Below are 25504 nucleotides of genomic sequence, written 5' to 3' on the forward strand. Positions count from 1 at the left end.
CAGCCACCCCATGATGGATCATGCAGAGGCATCAACATCTACCATTTCCTGAACTTATTACGTGACCATAGGACATGCAGTGGGATGCTTTTCCCATGTGATTCAGTCCCACAGTGAGGGATCATACATTTGGGGCAAAAGTCAGGAAGCTGGGTATAAGTGGACTTTTCCTCTCTATCTTCACTATTTCAAGTACTAAAGACAATTTTGTCATTCACTGTACCCTGCCAGGACTATGGGAGGTCCAATGAAATGAAACTAGTACCCATTTGAAATTCAGGCAAAGAGAATATTTATTCTGTGATTAACAACCTGGCACTAGGTTGAAAGCATAGTGCATCCTTATGTGCATCATTTGAACAGAAGCAGTTGGGACACAGAGTACAAAGTAAACTCTGCTTTCCCACACTCACCCCGAAACCAGGCAGCGTCAGCCCCAAACTATCACTGACCAGTTTAGGACATCTTCTCCCCTTGCCAAGTAGCCAAGTAATTATTTCAGATCAAGAAACCTCAGAGTGTGCGAGAGTAATACTAGGGGAAGAAGCTGGATGGCTTCCCCTAGGCAAGCAGAACTTTCCATTGTAGAACAAGGGTACATGAAGCAGAGCCACAACTCTCCATCTCTTTTTCTGAACGTACAGAAGCATTTACAAGGTGTTGCCAGCATATTTCACTCTGACATCACCGATGGCCTTGACACCCCTGTCCAGGCTGTAAGCAGAAGGGGTCCTCAGGGAGCTGAGGTTTGTGACCGTCAGCTTCCTGGAGAAAGACTTGAACGAGGCATTCGGAGGACTGTGGTGGACCCACAGCTCCTTTGTGGTGCAGAAGGAGGAACTTGCAGGAGGACTGCGCTGTACCCCCAGGTCTTTAATCGTGCAGTAAGTGACCTCAGGGCACAACTCTACTTCCTTGATGGTACAGAATGTGGGGCCCTGGAGGGGGCTTTTGAAGCTGCTGAGATGCATCACAGGGCTTCCTGTCGACTCCCTCCACCTCAGCAGTGGATACTGCACCTCTTGGGTCTGCAGGGACTTGTGCCAGGAGGGCCGTCCCACCAGACACATCCACACCAGCCAGCCTGCTAGAGCCAGTACAGTCAGGACCAGCAGAGCCAAGGAGGCCAGGCAGAGCACCCAGTGCAATAGGCAGCAATGCCTCAGCACCCACTGCCCCCACTGTGGACCCTCCCCACCTGCCCGCGAGTGCAGCATGGGTATTGCCAGCCCCAGAGTGGAGCACGGGCAGAGGGGGAGAGGTGGAGGGGAAGGTGCAGGCTGGGTGAAGTGTGTGGTGTCCAGGGGAGCTGGCGGTGTTGGGGCATGAGTGGAAAGCATGGTGGTAGAGACCACCGGTGCGGTCGACATCTGAGGAAGAGATGAAGATCTGACAATGGAAGAGGCCTCTAGCATGGCAGTAGAAGGCACTGCCGTGGAGGTGGTGGAAGATGCACCAGTGGACACCATGAGAGTGGCACAAGTGTTGGTAGCGCCAGCAGCAAGGGTGGTTTGGGGATGCCTGCTGGTGCCGGGAAGTCTGGTGCTCATAGCGGTTGGCAGCGAGGTGGTGGAGACGAGGGTGGCAGATCTGTGCGGCGTGCTGGTGGGAGCAGCAATGAGGATGGTGGCAGTGCGGGGGGTCTGTGTGGGTGTGATGGTGGGACTGGCTGGCACAGGAGTGGTGATGCTGGGAGCTCTGGAGCTTGCAGGCATCACAAACGAAGTGCTTGGGGTGAGGGTGGAGCTACAAGGGGTGCTGAGGGGAGGTCTTGTGGTAGCAAGGGGAGGCCAGGTAACAGCATGGGGCAGGGTAGTGTGCTCTTTGGGGATGGGTGGATGTGGCGGGAAGGTGGAGATCATGGTAGCTTTCTCCATAATTTCTTCCCCATCGCTGTATTCATCCTCTTCCTCCTCGTCCGCATGCCCCACATTGCCGCAGTTGGGCTTGAAGTGGATGATGGGCTTCCGCCAAAGCTCAGGGGGGCTGTGGCACAGCACCTTCTCAGGGGCAACCTCCACCTTTGTCTCCTCCAGGCCCCGCTCCGGCTGATAGACACTGCCCTCGTTCTGCCGGATCCAGTACCGCAGGTAGCGCAGGTCACAGTCACAATGCCAGGGGTTCTCAGTGAGGAAGACGTACGCGAAGAAGTGCCCCTCAGGGAAGAAGTCAGTGGGCAGGGTCCGCAGGCGGTTCCCTGAGAGCCAGAGGGTCTCCAGCTTTTGCAGATCCTGCAGCAGCTCCTTGGGCAGCTCCTCCAGGAGGTTGTCTGAGAGGTCCAAGTACTTGAGTGCCCTCAGCCCCGCAAAGGCCTCCTGGGGCAGCGTCTGCAGCTGGTTCCCCCGCAGATCCAGGTCCTGCAGCTGGGGCACAGCACGGAACGCCCCCGGGGCCAGCGTCGCCAGCCTGTTGTGGGCCACGGCCAGGTGGGTGAGCGCGGGCAGGTCCTGCAGGGCGGGCAGGGCCCCCAGCGCATTGCGGGAGAGGATCAGCTCCCTCAGGGACGGCAGAGGGGGCCCGGTGTGCAGAGCCACCAGCCCGTTGTCGGCCAGGTCGAGGTCCTGCAGCTGGGTGAGGGGCAGGAAGTCGGCGGTGGCGACGGACACCAGGTGGTTGGCGCTGAGCAGCAGGATGCCCGTGTCCGCAGGCAGGTCTCGGGGCACCGTGCTGAGAGCCTGCCCCGTGCAGTTCACCTCCAGGAGGTCCTTGACCTTGTTCATCTCCGACGGGCAGGGCTGGCCTGGGATGGTAGTGCCGGCTGTGGGCAGCAGGGCCGGGAGGATGAGCGGGAGCAGGGCAAGGACCCGCATGGCCTGGAGGGGAGAGCTGAGAGGCATGGGCACAGGCAGGCATGCACCTACGCATCGCCTTTCTTCCCATGCAAGCACTGTCCGCAACAGAGCTGGCATCCCCCTGCCAGACCTTCTGGGAGCTCCTCCCTAGGAGGATGGAAGGGAGAGATGAGTCCCACACCTATTGCCAGCACACACCCTGTCATCTCGTCCTTGGAGAGCAGCAGGCTCTGCCCTTTTGCTCACCTCATCCTCCTCCGTGGGAGGGAGAACCTAATTCACACACCACCTCACAGCGGTGCCTCCTCTGCTGGAGTGGCATTGCTGCCCTCACCACTGCAAAAGCAGTGGCTCCGTGGCGCTCACGTCCCTGCATACCCACACCCACCCCATCCCAGAAAAGCCGTGTGCTGGAAGAGGCTCCCTGAATACGCTCTTACCCAATGCCAGCTGAGCCCTCTGCTTGATTTGGTTCACAAGGTAGGAGCATGAATCATGTGAAAAGAGCTCCCCATGCACAGATGTGGCTACCCCGAGTACCTGGACCCCGATGGACACCGCTTCCCTGGGACTCACCCGTGGACCCTCCAGCGCTTGCTCTCCTGCCGCTTTGCCTCCGTCCTGCCTGAAGACCAGGCACTGCTCTGGTGGCAGTGCTAGCGGCAGGGCTGCCCAGGCCCTCTATCAGCACACACAGCTGTGGAAAGGGAGCTATGGCTTCCTGAGCAGCCAAACCCATCTCCTGTCCTTCAGCACAGCCCTCACTTTAACTGTGCTGCCACACCACCCTCTCCTTGGAAAAGTCTCAACCAGAGACCAGCTCCATAATTTCTTGCTTCTGTGCAGTAAAGGAGGGAGGGTTGCACCCAGGAGGAGCCCTTGCGTGTCCCCCTACCCCCAAGCCGCACTTTTTTACATCCCGGGAAAAGGTTCCCTTACACAAATGTCTGCCCCTTCCTCTGCTTCAAGGCACCTCTTTCTCAGCATGGTCTGGGCTTCGATCCTTCAGGCAACCTCAACCTGGGGACTGCAGCCTAGTTGGCATACCAGTGAGAAACAGCTTCTGCACGTTACCCCAGCTAGTTGTTTGCGGTGTAGATGAGGGATCCTTTCTTTCTGGCTTGCCAGGAAAAATGGGGACAGCTCTTCTGGAGAACTGAGAGGCAGCTTTAACATTTGTGGGAGAAGCCGCAGCACAGACCAGGCAAGGAGATTAGAGGCAGAGGAAGGAGCTCGGTTTTGCAATTCCTCCCGCTGTCTGTTTCTGCAGCTGAGCTGTCTCCACTTCCCCGGCCCATAGGGAAGAGCATCTTGCACTGCAGGGCTGGAGGGTCACCCAAAAGCTGCAAGGCGAGATGCTGCAGAGGAGGGGAGATACTGGTTTTCCATTCTGTGGACTGTGGTGGGTCAACCTCGGCCAGCAGCTAAGCACCCACCAGCTGCTTACCCACTGTCTCTATAGCAGGATGGGGGAGAGAACTGGAAAAGCAGAAGTGAGAAAAAACATAAAATGGATCTGCCTTGGGCTGAGCATGAACAGACCTACCCTGGCATACACACAAGTGCATCCTCTTTCATTTCTGAGAAGCCCATGAATTCACCAATAATGGTGAAGCCTTCCCTTGGGAAGGTCCATGCTTGCTGGACGTCAGTTGAACGGAAGATCTAGGGCGAAACCATGTCCAGCCTCAGAGGAAGCACATACTTCTATCCTCCCCTTGCAGGTGGCCATTTCCACCACAGCAAAATAATCTGGAGTTGCCCGAAAACACACCTCAATATGAGATGCTCTTCTTCATACTAATTTTTGGTTTCTCCAGCTTCATTTCAGCCCACATGGGACATTCTGAGCCCGCTCCAGGTTCCTCAGCACTGTAAGCAAAAGCAGCTTTTCCTCCCCCAGAAAGAGCAAGCAAAGGTGGGATCCATCTTGCAGTGTTAGATGTCTCCAGGTCACAGATGAGCTTGTCACCTGGGCTTGTGCTGCAGGCAGGCTTGGGGACAAGCACAACCATGGATCGATCCCACTGACATGCCTTCGGTATCTCCTGCAGGATGTGATGAACCATTTTCTCAAAAGTGCCTGCAACTCCCCACAGGCTAAAAGGAGGTAAAGACAACACCTTTATTCTGTAACTTTATTCTGTACATTAAAAAAGCAAACCCTGTTGCAGGAGTGTCTTTTCAGCAGGTAGAGAGTGAAGATGAAAGGTGACAGTCACAAGCTGCAACTGGGGAAACCCTGACCAAACATAAAGAGTTAATTCTTCCCCTTGAGAGAGGTGCAGCACCGAGACAGAGGTCCAGAGAGGTAACGAGATCTCCACCCTTGGAGATCCTACACAATTCAGCTGAACAAGATCCAAAGACACCTAAGGCAGCTTTGAGGTCAGCCCTGCGGCGAGCAGGTGGTTGCAACAGAAACCTCCACAAGTTTCTTCCAACCTAAATGCTCCTGTGAGTCTGAACTCCTGAGGTCCCCTAAAAAAGCCTTATCTTACTCCCTCCCCTTCATCAGGGCCACATTTTGAGCGATGTCCCAGGACCCAGCCAGAGCCAAGGGTAGACTCTTTTCTCCTCAAATGATGCCAGTGGAAATGTGAAGATGGGAATCTCCTCATCAACACTGAAAAATGCCACCCGTCCCTCTTCATAATCCAGAGACACCCGGATCCGGTTGGGAGTCTGGATTTCAGGAAGGAGAGTGCGATCAGGGGACGTGAGAGCTTGGAAGCGCCCTGCCCACTGCCCCACTGCCCAGATGCCCTCCTCTGGTTTAAACTCAATCTCGCCCTTCCTTTTCACATCTTCTCTAGAGACCCCCACAGTCCATCCTCCTCCATCCACCGCCTCCACCTCCCAGTAGTATCTCCCTGAGGTGAAGCCTTCACAGCCCAGCACGCAGCGCCACGGGTTAAATCTCTCAGGGATGTCGGGAATGTCCTGCCGCGTGTCTTCTCGTTTCACACTTTTGCAGTCATCAGACAGGACAAGGTCACAGTGGGCCGTGTCTGGATTCAGAACCACCTTCACTGCAGGAGAGATGGAGTCAAGACATCAGGGCAGAGCTCACCCCAGGAGAGATCTTTGCTGGGGCTGCATAAGAAAGAAAAAGGGTACAAGTGATAGCTGGCAGACTGTGGCATGGGAAGCTGCACAGGGCAGCAACATTAGTGCAAGGAACAGAAAATGAAGCAGAGAGAGGACATCAAGCAGAGAGGGAAGAGGATCGTCAGCAGACCTCCAGGCTGAAGAAGTCCCTGAGTCTCTAAAACGTGGCCAGCACTGCTCACTGAGGAGCAGGACTCTCCAGATTTGCCTGAAACTTGGGCACGCACCAAACAAACAAGGGGTCTGAGTGTTACACTTCCTTCTGTAAAGTGAGGGTTGGCAGAAGCATCCCTGGTCCCACCAGCATCACTGCAGGAGGGGAACTACCAGGAAGGGAGATTAAAGCAGGGAAAATGATTCAGCACCCTTAACGGCCAAACTTTAATTACCTTCTTCTATAGGCACTGCGTATCTTCTCCATGCTTTAAAAAAAACACAAACAAACACACAGATGAGAGGTAATCTGAACACACTTGTACTGGATTAGCTCAGGACAATGATATGCCAGTGTAGTTGCACATTTTCTGAATTGGTGCTGTATTTGTGAAAGTCACCTCACAGCATGTAGCTTCAAAACTTCAATGTCTAGCTACATGAAAGGGCTCCATCCATTTTCTACAAATACAATCACGCTGCCTGTCCCGATTCAGACATATATTTATGGTCTGTTTGTACTTTCTTTGAAAACTGAAATAATTTTCTTCTTAGTATAGAAGGATTACAGGGAATAGCTCAAAAACACAGAGAGCAAAGGAAAATAATGTTTCTGAAATGAGTTCAGTATTTGCTACCTCTTCCTTTCCCAAAAGGAAAACCAAAACCAGGGCATATGTGCAAAACCCAGATGAGAAAACAGCCCAACTGCAAAGTCTCCCATTTAGGAAGGGGAACGATACTCACCAAGTTCTTCAGCTTGCTTCTCTGAAAAAGAAGATAAATCAGCACAAATGGGTTGTGGGATATTGAATTGGATATAACCTCTCCTGCAACCACCTGCACACGCAGGAAGGTGTGTTTCTGCCAACACTTGGCAATGCAAAGCCCTCTCCCACCCCCAGACTGGGGCTCTGCTCTGCAGGTGATGGTGCAGGTTGTCCCGCTCAAATCTGGGACAGGAGGAGGACTCTGGGAGGTCCCTCGCCTACAATGGGAGCTGTCGCAGGGCACCCTCACCCTGCCTGCACCACTGCTGCAGTCATCCATCCCCAACCCCAGACACCTGCTTCAATGATCTTTCATTTTCTTGATTCTCAAATTCACTCTCTCCTTTCCCCCCATCCCCCAGCCACTTTTTGGTTCACACTTTAAAAGTGAGAAATGAATTAAAAAACCCCCACCACCCTATACAGACTCTGTAAAAACTCCTTTTTAAGGAAGAGGAGGAGACTTACCAATTTCTGCATCACAGTCCCCTAAACAACAAACAGAAACACACACAAGTTACTATTTGACACAATCCCTTCCCTGGGACCCCAGCTAAAGGACCACACAGGTGAGGAGAGGCTGTGATGAAGGGGGCAGATGTGCTGATTTATACTCTGATTGCAAGGATGCTCATGATTCCTGAGTGAGCTGACCTGTATTTATTTTCCCCATCATTTATTTCCCCCTGCATTGCCACCAATTTAGCAAAAGCACATTTTTAATAGCTGAAGGACTATTTCTTGGCAATTCTGTGAGCTACAAGCAAGCAAACAAACAAACAAAAATATATGCCCTCTACAAGTGTGGTTTTTTTTTTTTTTTTTAATTTCTTGGTAATCAAACAATCTACATTTTTATAAGAAAATTCTCAACAGCTTAGGTTTCTGTAATCTTCCCCTAAAAAACAATAACTTTTCAGTACTATTTCACTACTTAAAATGAGAGTGTTAAAAAGCATTGACAGCCACTCAGGGAAAAAATCCTAATGACTTTTCAGAGTGAATTTTCACATTATTAGGGGGCCAGGGGAGGGGGAAGTAAAGTATCTGCCTAAAAAGAACATTCAGACAGAATGAGAGGATGAATAAAAAACTCTGAAAGTTTTCACAGAGGATTTCACCAGGAAGACGGGGAGCGAGACTTACGTAGTGCTGCTTCTTGCATCGCTGAAAAGCAAAACCAGAACAGAGCATCACCACCAAAGCCGATTCCCGATTCCTTTTTCCCCTGATACACTTGCTGGGGTGGGGAGGAGGCTGAAACTGCTCATGATGGAAAAGCTTCAGCCCAGGACCTCCTCAAGACCTTTCTTCTCAAGAGTTTTGGAGATCTTGCCCACCCTCCCTGAACCCACCTTGGGCAGAGGCCAGCACGTTGCTGGAGACCTGAGCAAGGGCTCCAGCTCCAGGGCAGCTGTGAAGGGGCAGGTTTGCATCGACAAGGGAGGAGCATGGGGTTAAATTTCATCGTCAGTGCTACCTAGCCATCTTGGCCCTATGTTTTTTTAGTGCTGAGACAAAGCTGAGGCCCCTGTAAAATGAAATGTGCTACCCCACAGCTTCCTCCAGCTTTGGGAACAACCTCGAGAGCCCTTTGAAAAGCCAAGTTCACTGTTGGTACAACATCTGTTCACGCTTTCTTTGGTTCTGCAATCATCGTCCTTAAAATTACAACATCATTTCATAAACTAATTTCACAATTTTCTATAGCCGCTAGCCAAACCATTTCCCTCCCCCACATCCCCCAGAAATGTGCCCCATGAATTCTTCCATTTGAGGGAATTTGCCAATTCCTGTAAAAGGGAAAGTAAAGCTTACCTATTTTTCTCTCATGCTTTCCTATGAAGGAAAGAAAGAAATGTAAATAATTTTTAAAAATCATCCCTTCCAAAGAGCACTGATTAAAACCACAACAGGAGCTACAGCCACTTGCAAGGCAGAAAGGCCACGGGGTCTGGAAGTGCTGCGGTGCCTGCACGACCCACCGGCTGCATCTCCTTTTGGTAAGAAACAGAGGATTTCAGTTTCCTTTATTCCTCTGTATTATTTACCCCCAGAAGGGTCTTTCAGAAGGAAAGGAAGCCCTGCCAGGCTCCCGGAAGTGCCAGGGTTTTTTCGCAGGGCCAGGCAGATTATTGCTCCATTTCTGTGGGCAGAATCCACCCATGGCTGCGGCAGAGGAACGGCTGGCTCACACTGCTTTAATGCCTGCTTCCTTCTTTGCTAGCCTTTTTGTTGGAGAAACCACCTTTCTTTTCTTGACAGAAATTAAATCCCTGGGTCTTTAAGTTCCCTAGCACCGTACATGTGTCCAAGACACCGAGACAAGACTCCTGGACCATCCCGGCATTTCTCAAACCCACTTGTCTGTCAAAACCAGAGGTGGCCGAATAGGACAGCCACCCAGCTCCCTTCCCCAAACACCGTGCCAGGACGATACCTTTGATTTTAAATAGATAAACAGCGATAATGAGGAGAGCGACCACAGCAACCACGACCACGCCCAGGGCGATCATCCAAGGATGGGCGTTTTGGAAAAAGGGATCTGAAAAATAAAATCCCCAAAGCAATGGGAAGTAGGTTATTTCTATTGCATAGAAGCTCATCCCAAGCAGGCCTGAATCCCATCAAGGGTGAAAATCAGCTTCTGACTGTACTCCACAAACTGACAAAAAATAATATATATTTAAAAAAAAATCCATTTTGGCAATTTAGCACTTGTCTGAGGCTGGCGACATTTTGTCTGCATACATTGTGGGGGATTTTTAAAGGGAAAATGGATTTCTAACCAAATTATTTCTAGTTAAATCATGCTTCCTTCTCCTTTGGAAAAAAATACTGTATTTCATTAGGCAACATAGGATCAGAAACAGGGTAACATATGCATCAACAGCAACACTCCAGTGCAGAGCAGTATCACCAGGAGAAAGGTACAGGCCCCCCAGGGAAATAAAGTCTCCCAAAATTGTTCATTCCCAAAGTAAAAAAGGAACAGGATGCAGCTGAAAAGCACATGATACTGCGGTGCCGTTTGGTGTATGCTTAGTCCAGTTCACCATTGCATCTCTGTTCTGATATATTCCCTGCCCAAATCAATCTTGCAGTAAAAAAGGAGCTTTTCTGGGTGACAAGGAAAAAATAAAAATATATTCAATATATGCAGATGCTAAAATGAGACATGAAAATTTATTTCTCATACCAAACCAGTAGAATGGGATTTCACAGCAGGTGAGACTAAGGGCATGGGTTGGTTTCTCCTTTTTTGTTTGGTTCCAGTGTTATGGGTGTTTGTATTTAACCCAGGCGTCTATAGAAACTGTGCTACAATCCGGGTTGTCTTTTTTTCCCTCTAAACCCGCACTTCAAGACAGAACTGGTGAACCCTATTTCCAAAGCAACCACCTGAAATTGCTGCTGGGAAGAAGGACAGGGAAGAAGAGCACTGGCTACAAGCAAGTAAATTAGAGGTCCTGGGGACACAGACTACAGACCTGTCACCTTCAGCTCACTTTTGGCAGCACACTTGCACAAACGCTGCCAAAAGCCGCAGCTGTTTGCACACGCAGCGTGCCAAATACACTCGATGCACTGAAAACACAGCCTGCAAAATGCACCTGAGATTTTTCTGGCAGCGGTGCTTTCCGAGCGCAGCTCCATCGGGAACATTAACGGGGCGATGCCCTCGGCCTCTGCTCACCTGATACGTAAAAAGCTGATCCCTGTTCTTGGCTGTGCAGGGCATGTCGGACCGAGCAGGAGAGTTTCTGGTTCGCGCCCCTGGTGAGGATAATGCTGCTTTCCACTGCAAAGAGGCCGCTCTTGTCCTGCGTAACACTCTCCAAGAGGGACGGGAGATGCCGCCCACGGGGATCTTGCCACAGTACCTGGGGCTGCGGGTACCAGCCAGCCGAGCGACAGGCCACCTGGATCCCCCCATCCTGGTAGCGCTCCAGCGCGATGAGCGGGGCAGAGCCGCTGGCTGCGGGAAAACAGAGACGCTGAGGTGATCCTGTGGGATGCCAGATATTGGGGGAATAAGGTGGCCTGGCTGTTCCTCTCCCTGACAAGAAGGGATGAACTTTGACATAGACAAATCCCAGGGTTCTTTTTAAGACAAGTGTCACCTGGAGGCAGGACATTTCTTGCAGTCTTTTTCACATAACCCAAAGATCTGCTCTGGAGGCTACTACTGCAGCAAAATAATCCGCAGGCCTGGATATTAAAATATAAAAGCACGAACCAAGACATTCTTACTATATTACCCAATGCCAAATTTTTTCTTACACCCACTTATATAAAGAAAACAGTATCAAAACCACTTCTGAAGTAGGTAGCATATCTCATGAGCTCCTTACGGCCACTTGGTAGGAAATTTTACCTCTCTGAGACATTCTTGGTATTTTCAACCATGGGACTTAATAAAACCCTATTTCCAAAGCAATCACCTGAAATTGCTGCTGGGAAGAAGGACAGGGACGAAGAGCAAGTAAATTAGAGATACCAGGGACACGGACTACAGACCTGTCACCTTCAGCTCCACCACAGCCTCGTCGTAATCCAAGCCACTGCGAACAAAGCAGGTGTAATTCCCTCTGTCAGACAGTTGGACACGGAAGATTTTCAAGTCCACGCTGCCCTTGGTGAGGCCATCCTTCAGCAGCTCGGTGCGCCCTTGGTATTGAAGCATTTGCTCCCCGTACTGGTCCTGGCCCTCCTTGTAGCGATGCACAAAGGGCGAGAATTCTTCCCGAAACCAGATCACCTCCACATCCTGCATGCTCTGCTCCGGGGAGAAGTGGCAAGGCAACACCACGTCCTTGCCCATGGGCACGGTGATGGGGCCAGGGGTTTCCGTCACACTGAATGGAGCTGGGAGAAACCCCCGAAGGAAGAAGAAATAATTGTGAGTTTGCTGTGGCGACTGAGCTCGGAAAACCAGTGAATGCTGCTCCGCACGGTTCGTGTGCTGCCGTGCTGTGCCATTGCACTGGGAGTGTAACCACGCCGGGGGAGATGAGGCATTGAGGGGAGGGTTGGGAGAGGGACCCCTGCCATGCAGCATGATGAGTGGGCTGGGGCCAGGCCGCTGCCCGTTCCTCTGCTTCCCTGTCCTGTGCTACCATGAAAGTTCTTCAAATCCCTAAAAGATGATTTGTTCTCAAAGGGACAAGTGCTGCCCATGCTGCTCGGGGTGGGGAGAAAGCAGGATAAAGCAGGAGGGAAGTGGCTGGAAGGTTTCTGAGTGGTTGGCTGGAGAAAGCAGACAACTTGGGTACAAATAAAATTCAAATATCCTCAGCTATTTGCACCAGTTACAAGAGAAAATAAAAATGTCTCGGGTGCTCTGGGCATCTCTGGAAATTGAAAAAAAAAAGGTTTATTAATAAGCTGGCCACTCAGCTCAGAGAGAAAGTGGCTCCTGGTTGAAGGAAAACAAAAGCAAATCAACCTTTTTTTTTGCAAGATAACTTTCAAGTCAGCTGTTGTGCTGCATCCTTTTGCAAGGGCTGCCTTGAGAAGCTGCTTCAGGTCAGCAATCTAACAGAAAAAGAGCCCAGATTATTTTTTAAAATTTTTTATTGTCGTTTTTTCCCTTTATTGAATTGGTTCTGCAAAGGGTCCAGCGCACCCTGGACATAGCCCAGTAAAGCGATGACATGATGGGAATGTGCTGGGAACAGGGAAAGCAGGGAGGGAAATGGCAGCAAACTAAAATCAACTCATTGGCATCACCTAATCTCCACCCGAGTTCAGTGAGGTTGTGCTGACATGGCCGGAGGAATAAACCAGCATCCAGAGGGATGCTGGTGCTCTCAGAAGTGGACAAGGTTTATGGCAAAGGGCCTGACCCCGCTCTGTGCTCTGCCGTTCACGGGGAGTAGCTGCACTGGCAGCCGGGAAGCAATGCCACAGGGATCAGCAAGAACCAGGGGGATCCCTACCTGACTGCAGCTCGTGAACATGGAGAACTACACCATAAATGATAAAAGCCAGCAGAGAGCAGCAGAGATGGAAACCAGAGAGCATCCTCTTCGCTGCTGCACAACCTGGAGTCAGGGAAGGAGAGGGAAAGGGCAAAAGGGAGGAGAAACAAGGGAATACAAAAAAAGGGCAGAATTCACTTTTAAAGGGGTTTATTGCTGATTGCAGCCCCTTTTTATAATGTCTAGGGAAGAGCCCCTGAGGCCAAAGGCTGAAATCGATTTTCCATCATCAGTCAGTTGATTGCTTGGTGCTTTACATATGAAGTAGCCGACTGGTATAAAAAGTTGTGGGAATTTCCCACGGGGAAACAGAGGACAAGCCGCAACATCTCCTCTAATTCCACAAATGAGGGGCAGCTCTTTTAAGATGGAGCCCTTGCTTTTCTTACCCAGCCCTAAGAAAGAGATGGAAAGGCGCAGGACAAGAAGGAGAAACCCAGACCGAATGCACGGGGAGCTGGGGCTGCATGCTTCTCCTCCAGGACAAATCTGGGGCTCAGCTGGTAGCGCATCCCCTGCCACCGCAGCGAGGGCGGGAGGGGGTCTCAGACCAGGGAAAGCAAAATAACCAAAACGCTAATTCGACACCCAGCCCAGCTGGGACCTGCCCCTGCTCCGAACCCCCCCCCGAACCCTCTTACCACTCGCTGATTTGGTCCTGGCTTTGTCAACGAGAAGTGAAAACCATGACCAGCTTCGGCAGGTAGCAGAAAGCGACTTCGATCGGCAGCTTTCCGAGAGGCGCCGCGCACCCGCAGGCCCCGCGCTCCTTCAGGGGCTCCGGGCCGGGGCAGGAGCTGCTCGGCCGTCACCCGCTGCGTCCGCAGGGGTCACCCCAACCCCGGTCCGAAACCAAAACAAAAACCACACTCTGCGTCCCAGCCCACCACCCCTTTCCTCCTGCGCTGCCTCCGTTCAAAAATGAAAGTCGCTGAGTGATCTGGGGTTTTTTTAGTCACGCTTTTGCTCCGGAAATGCTCTTCCGGCAACATCCCCGAGCACCCCCCCACCGCAGCCACCCTCCGCGGCTGCGCAGCGCCGCCTCCGCCCGCGGCTCTCCCCAGACCCGCAGGGGATCCGGCAGCGGGGAGGAGGGAGGTGACGGAACCAGGATTCACACCCAGAGGCAGCGTAGGGCTGGGAGCAAAGCCCAAAAATTGCGTAAAAGCAATTCCCCCCCGGCCAAGAGGCGAGGCCCTCGAGGATGGTTTGTTCAGGGCAAGCCGCTGCCCTGGGATGCGCCGCGAAGGCAGCCCCAGGGGGTGCCCAGCCCCGCCGGGTCCAGCACCCTCCTGTCCCCAGCCAGGAGCGTGGGGGCACGCGGGAGGGGAGAGCACCTGCTCAGGTAAAGGGACCTGATCAGGGACCTTGCCAAAAAGGACGACAAGGAAAAGAGGGAGGCAATAAATGAAGCGTACAGAGATGCAGACCTGACCAACAAATGACAGCAGAGATAAGTATAATAAACCAACCTCATCCCTCATGCTAATCGCTGGGCTATCACAAATCTGCAGCTATCCTTTCGGGGGTCCAGCCTGCCTTTTGCGACTGTAAGGATGCAAAGCTGGGGATCCCAGATACTGGGGGGTGTCAGTGGAAGTATGTGAACAGCTAAAGGCATGTGCAGCAGAAGGGAATCAGGGAGGACAAGGTGGGGGACAGGCAGAAAGGGGTATAGAAGGGCCAGGTCGCAGGCAAAACAGAGCCAGTCAGTGCGCTTGGCTGGCTGGTGAGTCAGTCTCCAGGTCCAGGCAGGGCTATCAGGCAGGCGGAGGGTCCGTGCTGGTGTCTGGGGGGCCCCTAAGTGTGGGAAGCCTGCGGGATGAGCGTGTGAGCGCTGCGGGTTTGCAGTGAACATCAAGCAGGACCAGCCGGCGAGTAGAGGACCCGCAGAGGGGTCAGAGGGCCCGGGGTCCAAGCAGGGGTACCAGGCAGAGAGAGGGGCCGTGCCGCTGCTTGAGGATCTGCAAATGTGCACGTGAGCCCAGAGTGTCTCGTGTGCCTGCGCTAGTGACCTCCTGCCTCTGCCAGCCGCGCAGGAGGAGGGGACGCAGCTGCCCGTGCCGGTGGGTGATGTGGGTCCTGCAGGTGGGTGCTGTTGAAGGCAGCCCCTTGCCTGCGGCAGGCTGTGAGGGATGGGGGTGTGCGTGTGGTGGGGGGGTACACGTTTACCTTGTCACTGGTTGACCCTGCAGACGGGAGGTTCAGCAGCAGCCCCCACCGTGCCATGCCCATGCCACCATGCGACAGCAGTCCCTGACTGAACAGTCCCTGCCGAGCCAGTCTGTCCCCAGTCCTGCCTTCCCGGGCCCCTGTCCCAGCGCCAGGCAGCACGTCCCCTTGCACTCTGCTTTATTTTGTGCACAACCGGTAGCTTTCAGAGTGATGTGACAAAGCAGAGTGGGTGCCACCTCCCAGGTTCCCTACGAGCGGGGGTGAGGCCATCTCCCCTGGGCACATGAAAAGCCGCCTGGAGAACAGAGAGGTGGGATGCAAAGCCCAGCACCTGCTGTCCCCCATTTACCAGTTGAGCAATCGAAGCAACACATACCCTGCAGACATCTCCACCCTGAAACCCATTGGCAGCAGGACAAATCTGGGCAAGCAGCGCCTGTGAGGAGCCAGACCTCTTCCCTCATCACAGTACACAGCCTGAATACCCAGAGCGTGGCCACTGGTCTGTGGCTGGTGTCCCCAAGTGACATCCCACCAGGCTGGAGGTGCACGTGGTGCTGCTAACCCAGGAGGCCTCTGAGCATCCTGCCGCAGGAAGATACAGCCTCTTCCAGGGGTGCAGCAGGCTCTTATCACCCACCCGCAGCTGGCCGAAGGGAGGGGAGATGCAGCAGATCCTGTGATGCAAACAGGGCAGGGGCACTGCAAGAACATCGTCAGGGAACTCCCAGATTCAAGTGTTAGATGAGGTCACACACCCACTGGCAGCTTCAGGGCACGGGAGGCGGTCACCCAGAGGAGGGGAGGCGGAAGCTCCAGTGGTCCGGTCCCCCCCCAGAGAGGCGAAGGTGCCGGACTCCCAGCTGTGCTCTCCAGGCCATCCAGCCCCTCTGGACTTTGATCTGCTCACTCGAACAAGCTGGAAATGCTGTGCAAGCCCAGCCCAGCCGTGAGCTGATGAGGAGGTCAGGGGAGCGGAGAGCAGACTGGAGACCTTCATACCCATCCAAAAGCTCCTTTCCTGGAATCAGCCTGCAGGTGAGTGCTGGCTATCTAAAAAGTGCCTGAATGCTGTGACTTCTCCATCATTCCTTCTGCTTCTTTATTATCTTTAGGCAATCTCTGCATCTTGCAATTTCCACTTTCAACAGGGAATCCTGCCTCCCCTCCTGTTGATTTTCTGCAGACATGCTGGTATCCAGGATGGAGAGAGAAGAGAGGGAGACCCCGGCCAATGACGTGGAGGAGATGAGTGGAAGAGGTGAGTTTTTAGAAGGGAAGAGGAGGGGAAACTGTCCTCTCTTGAGGAGAAAAATGCATCCTGCTTCTGCTGTGGAAGAGCTATTTAGGGCCAAAGCATCTGGCGGTTGTCCCAGCCTAGGCTTGTCATGGGGTTGAGACTGGGTGGCTGCAACACCCCCAGCTGAATTCCTCGTGCTGTAGACCCACCACCACCACCAAAGACACCTGAGCTGCCATGCTTGGCTCCCTCCATTGCCCACAAAAACAGGAATTTGGGGTCTTGGCATAATGTCTCTCACACTGGTTTGTGCCCAGATGTGCCCGTTTCACTCTTGCAGCACTAGAGACACCCAGGCTCAGGCCCAGGTGTCTGCAGAGCAGATGCTCACCCTTCCACTCAGGTGCATCCTCCTCCAGGAGACTGGGGTCTCCTTGGGCAGGGACCGCATGGAAGCTCCTGGAGCAGGAGCAGGGGCAGGATCAGGGCAGCACTGAGGCTGGGGCAGTCCAGCACGAGTGGGTTTCCCACCCCACACTGGACATCTCTGGGCAGAGGAAAGGAAATTGCCCTGTCCTTTCTCTTGCTGGGGTGGATGCAGCCCCAATGCACCTCTGGGGCTGCCTGTCCTGAGCAGCTTCTCCTCTGTCCCCAGCCAATGTGACCCTGGACCCAGACACTGCCAACCCCTTCCTCATCCTGGCTGGTGACCAGAGAGGCGTGGGACGGGGAGACGAGTGGACCTCGCTGCCCAACAACCCCGAGCGGTTCGACACGGAGCCGTGCGTGCTGGGCAGCCAGGGCTTCGCCACGGGGAGGCACTGCTGGGAGGTGGAGGTGGCTGAGGCAGGGGACTGGTGGGCTGCGGGGGTGGCCCAGGACTCTGTCAGGAGGAAGGGGGTCCTCAGTTTTACCCCCCAGGAGGGGATCTGGGCCGTGGGGCAGTGGTTTGGACAATACCACGCTTTCACTGAGCCTGACTGGACGCCCCTGCACCTTGCCTGCCTCCCCAGGACCATCCAGGTCTGCCTGGACTTTACAGACAGGCAGGTGGCATTTGCTGACGCCGAAAACGAAGCCCCGATCTTTGCTTTCTGCCTGGCTTCATGTCCCAGGGAGAAGCTACGCCCGTGGCTCTGGGTGGGGATGGACTCGTGGCTCAAGCTGCGCCCCTGACATGGAGGGAGCGTGGGTGGCAGGGGCGAGACTGGAAAGGCGAACACCATCATCTTGGGTCTTGGTGCCAGGAACTGGGAGGGTCCTGCATCCTGCCGGCTTCTCCTCACATGATTCCTCTGGCAACCAAGTGGGAGGACTGGCAGGTCTTGGAGATGGACACCACCAAAGAGTCTCCTTCATCCCCTCCACCCCCCAGCTGGGACTGCAGAGACAACCGGGAGCACAGAGATTCGGTGCACTGATGAGCTTGGTGCCAGGTGGCCCCAGGGCAGAGAAGTGGCATCGAGCGCCAGGGCACTGCAGAGCTGCTCTGTACAAGGCCATGAAAAATACAGCTGGTTCAAACCCCTTCAAAGGTGCTGGAGTAGTGTCTTGGCTTTTTTCAATTAAGCGTAATGATTAAGTTAAAAAAACCCCAAACATAGCTGGATGCTGGAGCTTATGATAACACTTATCTTCTCCATACATCCAAAGCCTCTCCTTGCCTTATTTCCAGTTCTCACTGACATGTGCATTAAGCACATTTCTTACAGCAGAGTACTAGTAAAAGCTATAGGGACAGCCAAGGAAGGTAAGCAAGAAATTGAGAAGTGTCTGAAGTCCACAGGCAAGCCAATTCCCACAGATCTGCCATGCTCTGATCTCCTCCCATCAAGGTCTCCTTTTCCTCCCATAGGATAGGCTAGACTAGTTCAGGTGAAAGGGACCTACAACGATCACCTAGTCCAGCTGCCTGGCCACTTCAGGGCTGACCAAAAGTTAGAGCATGTTATTTAGGGCATTGTCCAAATGCCTCTTAAACATTGACAGGCTTGGGGCATGGACCACCTCTCCAGGAAGTGCTCTTCCAGGGTCTGACCACCCTCTTGGTAAAGAAATGCTTCCTCATGTCAAGTCTGAACCTCCCCTGATGCAGCTTTGAACCGTTCCCAGGCGTCCTGTCCCCGGATCCCAGGGAGAAGAGATCAGCACCTCCCTCTCCACGTCCCCTCCTCAGGAAGCTGCAGAGAACAGAGGTCGCCCCTCAGCCTCCTCTTCTCCAAACAAGACAGACCGAGAGTGCTTGGCGGCTCCTCAGAGGGCATGCCTTCCAGATGTAGATCTGCTCCGGAGAAATGGCATTTGGGGGAAATGACGTTCAAAGGACATGCTAGACCTGGAAAAGGTGTGTGGGGGTCCCCGCTCCCAGGGACCTTGCTTTGTCCTCTCCTGCTGACTCCTTCTCGTAGGCGAAGAAAAGAGGAATGCAGGCAAAGGGGAACATTGCCTGGGTCCAGCCTAGATTTCATCTTCTCCAGCCACATTGCTGGTTGGACCCTCTTAGTGCCAACTCAGTTGTCACCTTTGTGTTGCTAAACCACAGTTGGTCACAGGCAACAGCATTAGTCTCCCTGGTCTACCCCAGTAGCTGGAAAGAGTTGCAGCACTGCATCAGGCACAGATATCCTGCCCTGGCACTAGGGGATGGGCTCACCAACCTCCCGTGCACTGTACGGGGACAGGTGACATCCCATTGCACCTGGGCTCTGCACATCCATGGGACCAGTAATCCAGCAAGGCAACCCAGGGGACCGTCCAAGGAGCCAATCCCAAAACTCATGCTCTTGACAGAGCGCAGAAGAGGGGCAAATCCTGGGTTTGTGTCTGGGAAGAGCTGGAATCAAACCCTGCAGCAGCAGCACAGCCAAACCCAGCAGGTCACCATGGGCTTCTGGCCATAGAGCACAGAGAAGGAGTGGGCTTCACCCTTGAGCAGGCTATGACTTTCACAGATGCTTTTTCACACGCCCCCGCCCTTTCCAGAGGTTGTATTAAGCATCCTAGGCAGAGTTTGTGTTTGTAGCATTGTTTCTCTTCACCATTCTTTGACTCCCTCCCCTCCAGTCCCCAACCTCCCTTTCACAGGTCAGTTTTTCCAACAGAATTAGATGTAAGCAGATGGGAGTCCCCAAGGACTAGCCAGATGGGGATGCAGGGGGGCAGGGTGACCACAGCAAAGCCTCCTTGGAGGGACACACCTCCTCAGGCCTCAGGACAGTTTGAGCTGGGACCCCTTACCCACCCAGAACCACGGGTAGATTCGCTCCCCCGCAAACATGGCTCGCGGGAAACTGAAAATCACAGCCTTGCTGTCCATGTTGACAAACATCACCTGCCCCCTGGCATGGTCCAGACAGACCCGCACCCTCCGGGGGACCATGCTGGGGAGGACAGGCGTGGGAGATGGAGAAGTGAGAGCCTGGAACTTCTCCTTATACCGCCCCACCGCCCAGATCCCCCCCACGGGGCTCATGTCAATCGGTCCCTTTCTCTTCACGGACTCCAGGGCCACCCCCACAGCCCAGCATGACCCATAGCCCACCTCCACCTCCCAGCATGGTCGCCCCGAGTTGAAGCCCTCGCAGCCCAGCACACAAGGCCACGGGTCAAATCGCTCTGGGTTGTCAAGCCGGCTCTGCCGTGTGGCTCCCTGCATCATGCTCCTCTGATCTTCTGACAAGACGAGCCAGGACTGAGCTGTGTCTGGATCCAGAGTCACATTCACTGCAAGCAAGAAGACGGGTCAAAGAACGAGGTGTAGAGATCAGTCCTGGGAAGAGTTTCACCATACTGTGTCCGCATTTGGTCCTGGCTTGGGAGGAAACCTGGCGATACTTCTCTTCCAGAAGGTGCCTAGCTCCAAATGGGGAGCAGCTCTGTGCCCTGAGCCAAGGCACGCGAAGATTCACCGTCCCCTAAAACATGCGTTGCATCCCTCGCAACCAGGGTTAGTTGGAGGAGGCTCCCCAGCAGAACTCACCTTTTGTGTATGGTCCCTGTGATTCCTCCACTCCCTCCCCTGTGTCAGTTGTCAAAGTATCTGAAAGAAAGATGGAGCCCAGAGGTCACCTCTGACATCTGGATAACACCACCAGCACTAGGAGGTCGTTTGTGCAGACCAGCTCCAGGGAGCTGGTGGGCAGGAGATACTGCACTCTTCCTTCCCCAGTGCACACGCTGCTTGCTGCGCCTGCCAGCTTCTCCAGTTGAAGCAGGAAGGAAGAAACCTAAAGCAGCAGGAGCAAAAAAGAATTTGGGTCTACCTAGCACAAGATGGACATGGATGTACGGCAGGATGTCTAGAGGGTCACCAAGATGGTTTGAGGAGTTGTGGGATCTTCATCTTCAGAGATATTCAGAGCTCAACTGGAGAAAACACAGAGCAATCCCACCTAGCGGTACCTGCTTTGAGCAGAGGTTTGGACTAGATGACCTCCAGAGGTCCTCTCCAGCCTAAATTACTCTGCACGATGCCAGGCACTGCCTGACAGTCATCTCAATCACTTCTTTGGGGATGAGCCTCCCCTTTAGGAGAGCATGAGCTGAGAATCATTCGGACATACTGGGACATCTGGGACTGGTTCACATCCCTGACCCACTTGCAACCGTGGAGCAGGTCTGGAGCACAGGTTGAGAGCAGAAAGAGCTGTGGCAGCATCCAAGTCAGGTGTTGCACAAAGGGTGTTGAAACAGGTTCACATGCACAGCAATTTATTAGTGGGCTCCATAGCTGATGATGTGAATCAACACTAATGTTGACTATTCTTCTGGGGAAAAATAAAAGCCAAGGGAGATCAAGAGAGAGCGGGGAGGGGGAGGAAAGGGAACACCTTCCCACTTTAGCTGTGACACCTCTCCAATGCATCCTCAGGGCAGGACATGCTACACAAGGATATTCAGCTTTTTCTCCCTTCTGCAGGGCATTGACTACCCCCTTCTTTCCACCCCCAGGATGCTTCTCTGTTCTCCTCCGAGATCCCTTCTTTGTACCTTGGGGTTTTCTTGCCATCTCTTCTAGCATGGGAGCTTTTTCTGAGCAGACACCAGGCTCCTTCTTCAGCTCCTTTTGCTGGAGTTCTGCCCTCTCACACCTGGAGTCGTACAAGCCACAGCATTTATATTCCTCCTTTAACTCAGTCTCCTTTTAGTGACAGTTGCTAGAGGCCACTTTCCAGCTGAATCAATAGCCTCCAGAAAGTTCATTCCAATTTTTTTTTTTTTTTAAAACACATAAGAGCATCAACAAGAGGAGAGACAGCAGGTCTCATTGCCTAGGTCACTACTCTGGCCTGACGCTCTAATTGCCAATTAAATTTCTATTATGAGTGATGGTACTGGTGACCCCAGTCACCCTGTCCCTTCAGGGCAAACTTGGGTCACAATCAAGTGCTGAAGCCCTGAGCCAAGGGCACTATGACCTGGTCTCTATGCCTTAGTGCCACTACACATTGGTCATGCAGAAGCCTTGCATGGTCATGCAGGCTTGCAACCAGAGACCTTTGAAATGAGATGTCCTCCTCAAATATTTCCCCAGGGACAGACTTTCTTGGTAGAGTCATACTGGTTCATCAGCCTCTGGAAAACTGAAATATAAACATCAACGAGGCACCCCTGGTATTTGAGGTATCCAGCTTTGTTCTGGGGCAGGAATCTTTGCAACCCCAAAGCAGCAGTGCTGCTGCTGTAAAGGAGAAAGCAAAGGAGAAATGTAAAGGAGAAAGCAACACGTACCTGCTCAAAACGTCACCAGCGTCCTAGATGGGAGAAAGAGAGAAGCAGCTCAGTGCTACTTATCCTGCACACACATTCCTCACATTCCCCTTGCACAGTGAACAGACACACCAGCAAGGTAAGATGAATAAGTAAGACAATCAAGGTAAGATTAGCCCATCACGTGTTTCTGATTCACTGGTGCCTCGTGCTGTTTGCCAAGACAGTGCTGGTGTTTCAGCAGACCTCACCTGCAAGGACTCGCGTCCTGACTGCTGACACTCCTTCTCCTTGATCAGGCCATCCAGATAAATAATCTTCTTGGAGAATTTAGCAGCATTGTCTTTCAATCTTGTTTTAATCTGCTTCTCCAGCTCTCCCAGCCGAGCCAGCAGCAGGCACTCTTGTTCCTCCAGGTACTGTCGCAGCTGCTTAAATTCAGGCACAATCTTCTGCCTCTCCGCCTTCACTTTTTCCTTTACGAGCAGAAACAATCCTCTCAAGGGAGGGTGGGACCATGGAAAGGGACAGGCAGCAATTAAAAGCATCCACGGTTTTTACTTTCTGGTGTGGAGCATGACTGTGAGTCCCGGGATGCTTATCGTGCACCAACAGCTGGACACAATGATTCAGTCTCCCAACTTCGAAGGCCAAGAATCAACCTTTCTTCACCCTCCCCAGACAAACTTCATCCCGGCAGCACTGTGCACCTACCAGATAGTCCTGGCAGATCCATCGCTCCTTCCTTTCCTGTTTCTCCAGTTCTCCTTTCTCTCTCCGGAGACTCTCCAGCTGCGACTGTATTTGCTCCTGGAAGAAGAGACATCCTTTAGGAGCTCCCCACCACCCACACGTATGCTTTGTGTCCATAAAATAGTCTGTTCCCTGGGCTGGACATAAGCAGCCTCTGGCACAGAGTCAGCCTCTGGACCTGTGGGTCCAGGATGCTCGCAGAGGTCGGTGTGACTGTGGAAAGTGATGAGGGAACAGGCAGGGAAAGGGGGTTGGGGAGGAACTGAGGGGGAACAGGCAGAAAGGGGTATAAAAGGGACTGACCCAGCCCTGCCCCTGATCACCACAGTCTGGCCTACCTTCTCCTTAAATCCTCTCTTAACTATCTTCTCGCATGATCTCTCTGTATCCCGTAGGTGCGAGTGCTGCAAGGACCAAGTGCCAGTTACTGGGGGGACAGCACGAGTGGATTTGGTGGCAGCTACTGCAGTCGGGGGCGGTGGGGGGGGCAGGCACCCCGGGGCTGCGGTCTCAGCTCCTGGAGTCAGTGGGGTCTCAGTGCAGCTGCTGGAGCAGGTGGGGGTCCTGAATGCCAGCCACTGTGACCAGGAGGGGGTGTGTCCCCAAAACCAGCTACTGTGGGGCCGGTGCAAGTGATGTGAGTGAGGCGCTCAGCACCGGCAGCTGGAGTGGAACCACAACCCACATGACTGGATAGAATCCCTATGGAGTCAGATGCCAAAAGTCAAAATAATATTAAAGGCTGATTACAATCACTATCATCGCCCTGGTCTGGCAGACGGCAACATGCCAAGGGACACTGGAGGGGACACCAGGGCAGGAAACTGTAATGTCATCTATGTAAAGTGCACAACACAGTACTGAGGACAGACTCCCGTCGCCCTTATGAAAACTGGATAGATGTTACGTCAAGCCACAAAGCACGGAAAAGGGAAACTGCAGCAACAGGAAGCCATGGGTTAAAAAAAGCAAACAAAAAAAGCACAGGGGGTGCAGTCACAGCGTTGACTCCTTCCAGAGAGCGTGGGCTTCTGCAAACCAGACTGGAAAGCTTTCCAGCAGCCGCACAAATCCAGCGCATTCGCAACGGACGCCTCCGGCAGCTGCCGGCAGCCGCAAGAGCCGCGCAGCGCGGGGAGGGCGGCAGGGGGAGCCCCGCCCCCGCGCGTCGCGACACAGCGCCTCGCTGAGGCGGGAGCCGGCGCGCAGCCTCCCCCCCGCCCCCCCGCCGGGAACGGCCGAGAGAGGCGCCCGGCGGCGTCCCGGCAGCCTCACCTCCGGCCCCCCGGGCTGGCCCAGCCGCTTCAGCCTCTCCGCGATGTTGCCCAGCGGCCGGTTGGGCCGGAGGCTGCGGCCGGGGAAGGGCTCCCGGCACTGGGGGCAGGAGGGGGCGGCGGCCCGGGCCCAGCAGAGGGAGATGCAGGCTCGGCAGAAGTTGTGCCCGCAGTCCAGCATCACCGGAGCGCAGAAGAAGTCCAGGCAAATGGAGCAAATCGCTTCCTCCCGCAGCTCCTCGGCTGCCGCCATGGCCGGGGCGCGGCGGGCGGAGGCGCTGCGGCCGGTTCCGGTTCCGCTTTCGCTGTCGGGGCGGGGGGGGCCCGCGGAGCCCGGGAGCCTCGGTGGCTCTGGGACCCGGCGGCCGCGGGGCCGCGGCGGGCAGAGCACGGCCAGAGGAAGGGGACCGCAGCCGCCCGCCCTCCTTCCGTCCTGCCCGTGTTTAATTGAAGGGGGGTCTGGTGTTTAGATCTGGTTGGCTTTAACCCTGCTGTCCTGAGCAGGATTTTCCTCCATCGCTCACCCACCTAACGCTCTTCAAAGCCCCTCTCTACAGACCAGCTCCCCTCTTTCCTCTTCCTCCTACACCTGCATTGCCCACAGGGGTTTGGTTTTCCCCTCCTTGCCTTTTCCTCCCTTGTAGGTCATACAGCTGCAAAGATGAAGTTTCTTTCATTCTTCTGTTGCTTCGTTACATACTTCACGACACTCCATGCTCACAAGCCAGAGGTAGGTAGGACTCTCCACCACCATGCTTGCAGCTCATTTTGGATCAGCTGCATCTTTTAGCAACGTTGCCCCTCGTGCTCCACTTTCTACCCCATGTGGTGGTTCATGGTCCTAGGGAGTGATTGCTCTCAGCCCAGATGAACCCCAGGATTATTGCTTTCAGGTGTGTTGTTCCACCCCCCCATTTATTTTGAGCTCAGGCAGCTGGTTGGATGCTTTTGAATATCAGCACTGCTGAGAGTATTTGCATAAATCAGCATGCATGTCGTTGATAGCCATTTTGTAGGGATTTAAAGATACTTAAACAGATTTCCTTGCCTCTTTAATCTGCTCCTTCCCCTGCCACCCGGATGCATGGACCACTTGTCTGTACACACTGGTCTCCCAGCAGACCAGGCAGCTGAGTGAATTACTGAGCCAAAAGCCCTTCTCTGAAAGGGTTTATCACCTCTCTGTTAAAGGCAGGGCAGGCACATGAGCAAAACTCTCCCCGTGTCACTCCAAGCAAATATTTTCCGTGTCAGAGATTGAGCTCTTTGTATTAATCCATGACAATGTGGAGGCCGGAGCCCTGTTGTGTCCCTGGACAACCACAAAGGAACAAAACCCTTTCGAGATGCTGCAGGAGGTGGTGCAGGCTCCCTCAGGGAGAGGCTTCACTGCAGGCCCCTCTTGAATCCGTAACAGCCAGTGCCTCCTTGCTAGTGTCTGGGTCCAGCCCTGTACTCTGACATCTCCTGCTGTTCCTCCTCGTAGCTCACTGTTTGCATCTGTGAAAAGAAATTGCAAGCACTTGCCCTCAACTGCTTTGGA

At 53.6% G+C, this 25504-nt stretch overlaps 4 protein-coding genes across 13 annotated transcripts; 1 reads left to right on the forward strand and 3 right to left on the reverse strand.

Moving 5' to 3' along the window:
- Positions 1–314: 314 nt before the first annotated feature.
- On the reverse strand, positions 315–3445 carry GP1BA (glycoprotein Ib platelet subunit alpha). Of its 3 annotated transcripts, none has more exons than XM_072845382.1 (2): positions 3369–3445; positions 315–2813 (listed from the first exon to the last, which is right to left on the reverse strand). In XM_072845382.1, the coding sequence occupies exon 2, from the start codon at positions 2808–2810 to the stop codon at positions 651–653; it is 2160 nt and encodes a 719-aa protein (XP_072701483.1). In that variant the 5' UTR covers positions 2811–2813; positions 3369–3445; the 3' UTR covers positions 315–650. The 3 variants fall into 3 exon arrangements, with proteins under 3 accessions (XP_072701483.1, XP_072701484.1, XP_072701482.1); XM_072845383.1 differs by having other exon boundaries at positions 315–2826; positions 3369–3421; XM_072845381.1 differs by having other exon boundaries at positions 316–2939; positions 3369–3439.
- Positions 3446–4902: 1457 nt separating this feature from the next.
- Positions 4903–13836, reverse strand: LOC140643744 (butyrophilin subfamily 1 member A1-like). Of its 2 annotated transcripts, XM_072845955.1 has the most exons (11): positions 13452–13571; positions 12769–12873; positions 11348–11695; positions 10524–10805; positions 9267–9371; positions 8645–8665; positions 7973–7993; positions 7295–7315; positions 6804–6824; positions 6293–6325; positions 4903–5824 (listed from the first exon to the last, which is right to left on the reverse strand). In XM_072845955.1, the coding sequence occupies exons 2-11, from the start codon at positions 12851–12853 to the stop codon at positions 5307–5309; spliced, it is 1455 nt and encodes a 484-aa protein (XP_072702056.1). In that variant the 5' UTR covers positions 12854–12873; positions 13452–13571; the 3' UTR covers positions 4903–5306. The 2 variants fall into 2 exon arrangements, with proteins under 2 accessions (XP_072702056.1, XP_072702055.1); XM_072845954.1 differs by lacking the exon at positions 12769–12873 and having other exon boundaries at positions 4904–5824; positions 13452–13836.
- A 33-nt stretch (positions 13837–13869) lies between these two features.
- Positions 13870–18539, forward strand: LOC140643745 (E3 ubiquitin-protein ligase TRIM7-like). 5 transcript variants are annotated; one of them, XM_072845958.1, is made up of 4 exons: positions 13870–16023; positions 16137–16246; positions 16881–17007; positions 18338–18539. In XM_072845958.1, exons 2-4 carry the CDS (start codon positions 16174–16176, stop codon positions 18537–18539), a joined length of 402 nt encoding a protein of 133 aa, XP_072702059.1. In that variant the 5' UTR covers positions 13870–16023; positions 16137–16173. The 5 variants fall into 5 exon arrangements, with proteins under 5 accessions (XP_072702059.1, XP_072702058.1, XP_072702061.1 ...); XM_072845960.1 differs by lacking the exon at positions 18338–18539 and adding an exon at positions 17341–17759 and having other exon boundaries at positions 13877–16023; XM_072845959.1 differs by lacking the exon at positions 18338–18539 and adding an exon at positions 17239–17759 and having other exon boundaries at positions 13879–16023.
- A 20-nt stretch (positions 18540–18559) lies between these two features.
- On the reverse strand, positions 18560–24248 carry LOC140643743 (zinc finger protein RFP-like). Of its 3 annotated transcripts, XM_072845951.1 has the most exons (8): positions 23963–24248; positions 23026–23091; positions 22649–22744; positions 22186–22410; positions 21956–21978; positions 21215–21315; positions 20205–20264; positions 18560–19948 (listed from the first exon to the last, which is right to left on the reverse strand). In XM_072845951.1, exons 1-8 carry the CDS (start codon positions 24212–24214, stop codon positions 19434–19436), a joined length of 1338 nt encoding a protein of 445 aa, XP_072702052.1. In that variant the 5' UTR covers positions 24215–24248; the 3' UTR covers positions 18560–19433. The 3 variants fall into 3 exon arrangements, 2 of the variants coding, with proteins under 2 accessions (XP_072702052.1, XP_072702053.1); XM_072845952.1 differs by lacking the exon at positions 23026–23091; XR_012039637.1 differs by lacking the exon at positions 18560–19948 and having other exon boundaries at positions 20217–20264; positions 20488–21315.
- Positions 24249–25504: the final 1256 nt, after the last annotated feature.

Source organism: Ciconia boyciana, chromosome 24 (assembly GCF_034638445.1).
Source record: "Ciconia boyciana chromosome 24, ASM3463844v1, whole genome shotgun sequence".
Lineage (NCBI taxonomy): Eukaryota > Metazoa > Chordata > Aves > Ciconiiformes > Ciconiidae > Ciconia > Ciconia boyciana.

Bases quoted from the DNA above. Each gene is read 5' to 3' on its own strand.
- GP1BA (XM_072845381.1), bottom strand. From the start codon at position 2,909: ATGCCAGCTCTGTTGCGGACAGTGCTTGCATGGGAAGAAAGGCGATGC.
- LOC140643744 (XM_072845955.1), bottom strand. From the start codon at position 12,853: ATGCTCTCTGGTTTCCATCTCTGCTGCTCTCTGCTGGCTTTTATCATT. The intron at 9,372-10,523 runs GTGAGCAGAGGC...TTTATTTTTCAG, and splicing joins ATCAGCTTTTTACGTATCAG to ATCCCTTTTTCCAAAACGCC. The intron at 6,326-6,803 runs GTGAGTATCGTT...TTTTTTTTAAAG, and splicing joins GAAGCAAGCTGAAGAACTTG to CATGGAGAAGATACGCAGTG.
- LOC140643745 (XM_072845957.1), top strand. From the start codon at position 16,174: ATGCTGGTATCCAGGATGGAGAGAGAAGAGAGGGAGACCCCGGCCAAT. The intron at 16,247-16,880 runs GTGAGTTTTTAG...CTCTGTCCCCAG, and splicing joins GGAGGAGATGAGTGGAAGAG to CCAATGTGACCCTGGACCCA.
- LOC140643743 (XM_072845951.1), bottom strand. From the start codon at position 24,214: ATGGCGGCAGCCGAGGAGCTGCGGGAGGAAGCGATTTGCTCCATTTGC. The intron at 22,411-22,648 runs GTAGGTGCACAG...CTGCTCGTAAAG, and splicing joins GGATCTGCCAGGACTATCTG to GAAAAAGTGAAGGCGGAGAG. The intron at 21,979-22,185 runs GTGAGGTCTGCT...TCTCCCATCTAG, and splicing joins CAGGACGCGAGTCCTTGCAG to GACGCTGGTGACGTTTTGAG.